General features: G+C 49.6%; 1 protein-coding gene across 1 annotated transcript in view; it reads right to left on the bottom strand.

Moving 5' to 3' along the window:
• Positions 1-3,523: 3,523 nt before the first annotated feature.
• TACR1 (tachykinin receptor 1) overlaps positions 3,524-7,038 on the bottom strand; it is a 155,649-nt gene continuing 152,134 nt past the window's right edge. The window contains exon 5 of the mRNA XM_001499680.5: positions 3,524-6,225. Coding sequence (XP_001499730.1) covers positions 5,934-6,225 — 292 coding nt within the window. The 3' untranslated portion in view covers positions 3,524-5,933. The remainder of the gene's footprint in view (positions 6,226-7,038) is intronic.

The raw sequence follows: 7,038 nt of genomic DNA, 5'->3' as shown, positions 1-7,038 counted from the left end.
TCATGTTGGGTACTTCATTCACGTGAATACTTAACCTATGCATTTTTTTTTTTATAAATGGGTCCTCCAGAGGGCAGCAGAGCACAGCCCTGTGGCCCTAACATGGCCCTGGAGAGAGGTGGGGTAAAGGTGGTGGTCACATTCCACTAGATAGCTGAGGGACTGGCTTTTGATTTGGGAGGATTTAAAATCCACAGTAGACAGGGGGATGCATATGTTAAGGAATTTGGAACTGCATGCCCCCCAAAAGCAAGGGTGTCCATCAGACATGAGAAAACTTGGGAGGTTTTGGAAGTCTGCTAGCAGCTGCCCAGCGCTCTTTTGAGGGAGCGTGCCTGACGGGTGAGGTGGTGCAGGGTGGCCCAGGAAGTAGGAGGCAGGCTGCCAGGGCTCACAGATTACCATGGAAGTTTCTAATACTGCCAAGGGTTTCCTGACATGTTTTCAAACATAGGGGCAAACAATTTCTGTGAGCAATTGTGTGTGCATTGCCTTTGAGGAAAACATTGGGCTTACGACTGCGTTGTCTTTCAACGTGTTTGGTTGCATGTGACATCTAGAGCACTTTCTGGCACCTCTGTTTTGACAGGGCTTCTTGCTGTTGAAATGTATATTTCCAAATCCCCCGCAGAGTGCCTGATACATCTTGGGTGCCAGGCAAATGCTCAGTGGATAAAGTTGAATTATCAGCTGTTAAATATCTTATTAGTACAAAACAAGCTGAAAAGGTGTACTTCCCTTTTTGAGAAAGTGTTTGGGTTGTCCCTAAATTTCTGAGATCAAAACAGAACCATGTTCATAACCATCCCTAAGAGTATCCTTTTCTGACTGTCTGGACCAGCCCACCTGGCTGCAATCTTTGAGGAATAGTTATTGTCCCAAAGGACACTTCTCTAAAACTGGTACTCCTCCAGGTGTGATGGGACAAGAGGGTGACAGTCATGGGTCAGTGAGTCAGCAGAGGACAGAGGAGCAACCAAATTCAGAAAGAGCTTCATGGGTAGTGGGTGTGCACTGCCTCGCCCTACTCCCTCCACTCCATCCCGTGGCCTCATTGTGCACTGTCATGGTTCTTCAAATACATCTGTTGGCATGGTTAGAGATGACAGCTCTGGAACCTGGCATCCCTCTGGAGTTTGCTGTTCTCCCCGTCCAGCCTAGAGGCTGGATCTCTTGTTTCAGCAGCTTCTTTTAGGAGCCCTGCTCTGAGAGGCATCTTAATTTGGGAAAGTGGGTGAGAGGGAGGTGGGGATCAGGGGATAAGGGAAAGTGTGGGTGGGCGGGTACACAGAGTGGGCAAGGGGAACTTGGGGAGATGGGAAAGAGGATTTGTAAGGATGGGTGGGTTCTCACTATCACACTGAATCCTCTCTTTATTAATAAGTGCACTGGAAGGCATCCAGAGAGGAGGGGATAAAGCCTAGAGATTTCAGCAGGGAGAGTGGAGGAGGGGAGGGATGGGAACAGTGCTGGGCTGAAGAGTGGAGAACAAAAGGAAACTGCGAGAGGACACCTGGCACACGATGCAGAAGACCCAGGTTTGAATCCTTCTGTGTGAAAATCTCTGAGGCTGGTCCAATATGTGCTGCTAACATGTCATGGGAGAGTGACAGGGCCCGGGCAGCCCACCCATCGGGCTCCTGTCATTGCTGATAGCCTTTAGTCACTGTTTCTGATTAGCAAGCTTTTCTCCTTGCTGGCTGCGCAGCTTGAGAGAGAAGCCAGGACCAGGGTTGTCCCCGGTCCATGGTGGCTCCACCAATCCACATCTCCATCACCTTTGAAGACGAAGGAGAGGAACGTTCTTGGAGTGTCCTCGCCTTGCCCACCTCTGCTTGGGGCCTTGACTGAAACCCTCTCTTGGGTTCTGGAGCTGAGGGGGTCCATTTACTCACGTACACTCTGTGAAAGGGATTGGAGACAGTCATGCCGGGAGTATTTCCAAAGCCAGGGGGGCTCCTAAAGCTAAGCACCGTTGGCGTGTGTGTCGGCCACGTGCACCTACCGCATGTCTACTCAGGACTAAAGGAAAACGTCCTTGTGTTTCCACAGGAACGTCCCTACTCCACAGGTATTATTTGCTGACCTGTCTGTAACCAAGGTTAGTTTTTCTTCAGCTAATAAATACTCATCTTTCCATGAGGAAGAGTGAGCACATCCCTTAATCATGAATTTGGTGTTTTTACTGCCACAAACATCTTTAATGACGTTTTACAGCTTGAACTCGTCTGAGCGCCTGAGATAAGTTATGACTTTGCTGCAAAGCTCTTTCCAGGTTCCCGCCAGCCACTCTGGTTCTCCCGGGGCTCGCCTACCTCTCAGTGGGCTCCGAAGGTCTCAAGGCTCCTCGCCCCTCTCCTATAGACAACTGAATTTCTTCCCTGCTCTGGAGAGCAGAGGGTGAATGTTTTCTTCTGAGAAGTTTTCAGGTTTTGCGTCTCTTATCACACACGCCTGCACTATTTTACGTGTAATTTGTCGGGAGCTTGAAGGGGATTTGTGGGTTCCTTGAAGCTTATCTAGGCACCCCAGTTTAAGATACTTTAGTTTAAACAGAAACATCTTTATTACTTGTTTTCGATACTAAATACTTTGAGTAGCTGTCTAAATTCTCCTCAAAACTCCCTCTTTCGAAGGCTTTCCAATCTTTGTCATTGCAAGTCTGCTAGCAGCTGCCCAGCGCTCTTTTGAGGGAGCGTGCCTGACGGGTGAGGTGGCTCAGGGTGGCCCAGGAAGTAGGAGGCAGGCTGCCAGGGCTCACAGATTACCATGGAAGTTTCTAATACTGCCAAGGGTTTCCTGACATGTTTTCAAACATAGGGGGCTGGACCAAAGTTCTCGTGGCTGTTGTGGAAGTCACAGCTCAGGTCTCCCTTGAAGAGAGACTGGCTGTGGGAGTGCAGTCAGCTGCCAGCCTCCGGCGACAGAGCCTTCAGGACCCACCACAACATTCAAACGCAGACCCCTCTCTCTCCCCAGAGAGGTCCCAGCTGGTGACCCAGCATGGGGGCGGGGGTCCCAGGCCTGGCCATTTCCGCCAATGCGGGGCTTCTCTGTGGGTACCCTCTGCATGCTGTTGGGCTGCCGCGCCTTTCTCAGAGCTGCAGTCGGAGGCTCTTCCCGCCCAGTTCTCCCCTCCCCTGTCTTCACAGGGGTCCGATCGGCACAGTGCTCTCCTGGCTTCCCTTGCTGACTCCAGCTTCCTCTCTCCTTTGTCTTTCCCAGGAGTTCCCGCAACAAACCTCTTGCACTTCTAACTCTTTCTTGGTGTCTGCTTCTGGGAGGACCTGAACTGACACAGCTCTACTCACAGGTGACATCATTGGTCACTTCACACAATCCCAGATCCCCACCTGGAAATAGTTCCCAAATCTTGCCAACCCATTTTGTCATGGAGTTAGGAGTTTGTTGGGTGTTGGGCTCCATCCTTTTAGCTATGCCAGTTATTAAGGTTTGTAGTACCACCCCACTCAGCCTCTCGTAGGGGGCTTAGGTTCCCTGGAGATGAGACCAAGGCATGAGATAGTCAAATACATACTTTATTTCTGCTTGGAAGTTCTTTCCAGGATCCCAGGCTGGAAAACATAGAAACCTCAGGAATGACCCCTCTCTACTTACATGATTCTTCCTGAAAGTCAGGTCAATGAGGTCAGCTCCCCAGTCCCCTTTTCCCAGGATTCCACTCAGTCCTCCCAAGAGGAAGGACATTCCAGCATGTCTTTGCATGCTGGTGGGGGTGAGGAGGACAAGCTCCTGCCCATTAGTTCCTTTCATAAAGGTTTCCCCGCCCCACACCCCAATTGCTATGGTCCTACTGTGAGTCCATGATATACATCAGCTCCTCTCTGTGAGAGAATGAGGAGGAGGAGAGATTGGCACAATACACATAACACATTGACAGCAACTGGATCCCACAGTTTGGAAGTAGTATAACAAAGATGGCCCCATGATGTCTTACATCCTGTTACTACGGAATAGTACGTCAAGGAAAAAACATTTGGAGATAAACACAGGGTGACACATTTCTATGATAATGAGACCCATGCACAGTGCAAATCATGGTGTTTCTCACACATGGGAGCTGACAACGTTTTCATAAGTCAAATGGATGTTGGAGAATGGGTCAGAGGAAGTCTTGCCGGGCTCTCTCAGAGGGGATGTTCTATCAGATTTGAAACTGCCGAGGAGCATCCCATATTCCCTCTTATTATGTGCACTGCGGATGCTGTTCAGCCACATCCCTTTAGTTCCCCTGGACTGACTGGCGTCTCCATTTGGTATTATCACAGGGAACTCTCATCCAAAAGGCTCTCTGAAGGTCCTAGAGTTTGGCCTGATTACCCATGTTGAGTGTGGGTCTTTAGAATCCTGTGGAGAATCAGCTTCTCAGCTGCCTTCATGCCTGCTGGGCAGCCTGGCCCCGCTAGCAACAGCCAGGCCAGTGGGCTCCTCAAGAGTGGAAGGAGCTGTGTGTTCCCAGCTCAGGGCCAAGTCCAGAGCAGGTGTCCTTGTTAGGTCCTCAATAGTCCTTGCTGAATTCATTCAACTCTAACCTCTTCCATAGAGAGGATGTCCACAACTCCTTGACAATTTCTTCTTAGGCACTTTCTTGCCATGGGGACAGGAAAGGGAGAGTCAGAGAGTCTGAAGGGAGATGCACGGTGGCCTCTTCACACAAGAATGGCTGCGGGGTACAACCTCCTCACGCAATGGGCCTCTGAGCACATGCCTTCTGTTAGTGTAAAGCTAAGACTCTGGGTTAGTGCCCTTGTCCTAAGATAGCCAAAAGGCCAGAGTGGGGAGCCCACATGTTTGTCCCCCTGATGGCATTCTCCAACTGTGGGACTTGGCCTGCTAAAGCCTGATGGAGATATGCAGGCTTTGACACAAAGTCGTCTGCTCTGTCAAAGGCCAAAACCTTCCAGGAGAAGGAAAGTACTCCTGGTTTTAGCATAAATAGGAGAATGTCTGATATGGATATCGACACGTGGTCTCAGCAGTTGCTGTATCTCCAGGAGCTGGGTGTGAAGTCACTAGACTTGCGGCTTCTATTCTTTGTGAGACGACCAGATTTTGGTGAAACAAATACAAAACCCATAGAATCATTGCACCACTGAATGTTAAAACTTGAGGGCATGTCTAGATGATGTCGTTCAGCTCCATAGTTTTACAAATAAGGAAAGAGCGGCTCAGACAGATTAAGTATGGCACAGGTCTCCTGACCCTTGGTCCCTAACCGACACTAGCTGGTATCAGTGGACATATTCCACCTGCATCGGTTGCTCAGGACAGTCACTGGGGACATGATGCAGATGAACCTGAGGCTTTCAATCCCATGAGGTTTAAACGCACTGAAATATAGACATGTCAAAAGGGGGCAGAAGTATGCCTTCTTCTCATGGCTGCTTAGAAGACGGGGTTAAATCTTTCATTCAGATTTTATGTGGTTCCTTCTTTGTTCACCCCATCAACTAAAGGCTGATGTGATATGAGCCACCAACTAAAGGAGGGTAATCTGAGCAAGACTGAGAATGACTTTATTGAAGTAAGACCGGAGCTCCAATCGAACAGATCAGTTGGTCTCTTGCTGCACTACGGGTTTCGTCCTGAAATGAGTGCCCACCTGCCACCCAAGTTAATTCTAGAATCCTAGAATAGATTATAGAAAAAATCTAGTCCAACCTTCCCATTTTACAGGCTCAGAGAAGTTCAATGATGTGCCTTGGGTCACACAGCCTGGGAGTGGCAAAGACATGGAAGAATCTAGGTTTTTTGACTCTAGGGTGGGATGTTTTCCCTAACCCATTCTGACCCTTTTCACAAGCCCCAATGTTAAGGTGTTTCTGATGGTCTCCAGATCAAAGAATTATCCATGCGTGAAGTGAAGCAAGACAAAGATGGTGGTGGCTACACCTACTGAAGGCCCCCATGGTCTAAGAGAGCATGTTGGAGTAGAAGCTGAAGCTCTCTGGCACGGTCTTGGAGTCGCTGCGAGAGGAGCCATTGGAGGCCAGGTCCATGGACAAGGGTGTGGCCTTGGGGCCGTCCTCCATCTCCTCCTCATGGGCCCCCACCACTGTGGAGATGGTGGTCTCCAGGCGGCTGACTTTATATACGCTGCCCTGGGTCTGGAGGTACCTGGTGGATTTCATTTCAAGCCCCTCATAGTCGCCGGCACTGATGAAGGGGCAGCACCGGAAGGCATGCTTGAAGCCGAGCCGGAACCTGGAGAGAGAGCAGATGGAGAGGTGACCCTTGGGGATGGCCTGCTTTCAGGGAGCCTTTCCACCATTGCATCAGCTCTTGAACACCCGGACACACCCAAATGTGACTCTGTGTGATTATTTTTTAAACTAATTGACAGCTAAGGCTACAAAGATTTAAAGGTCAATCATCAAGGTCAAATCCAAGACTAGAACCCAGGTTCACGTGAAACGCGTCTTTACTGAGGGCAGCCGCCAACTATGCTGCTCCCACAGGCTCAGGGTCAGCCAACTTTGGGCCCATTCAATATCAACAAAAACAGCCAGCAAGTGTTTACTCTGTGCACAGAACTGTGCTTGTCACCGGGCAGTGAAAATACACATCAAGACTCAGTCCTTTCCCTCAAGTAGCCCAACGACTGAGGATGACTTTCTACCCATCATGTCCTGTCAGTGTGCCTCAGTTTCCCTGCTTGCTAAACTTGGAGAATCAGCCTTTACTTTAAGACAAACTGGGAGATATAACATAAAAATGTTTAGGCGGGTTGCCAGGCTGTCAGACGAAAGATGAATCTGTGAGTTGGACGAACAGAGAGCATTTGGACAAGTTTATGAGAATGTCTGCCTCCAAATTCATAGCACTCGAGTGTCTCATTCACAGAAGGCACTTCTTAGGCTGATGACCGATGGCTATAAAGACGATGACAGGCATCTTATCCCTCCTCCTTCCTCTCCCACCTCCTTTGCCACATGGAGGCTGGAGTGTGCCCCGGATGATGGATTGAGCTGCCATCATGGCATCTCAGCTCCCTCTTGGGGACTCTGTACACTGCTG

Source organism: Equus caballus, chromosome 15 (assembly GCF_041296265.1).
Source record: "Equus caballus isolate H_3958 breed thoroughbred chromosome 15, TB-T2T, whole genome shotgun sequence".
NCBI lineage: Eukaryota > Metazoa > Chordata > Mammalia > Perissodactyla > Equidae > Equus > Equus caballus.
This window is presented reverse-complemented; position numbering and strand designations above follow the sequence as displayed.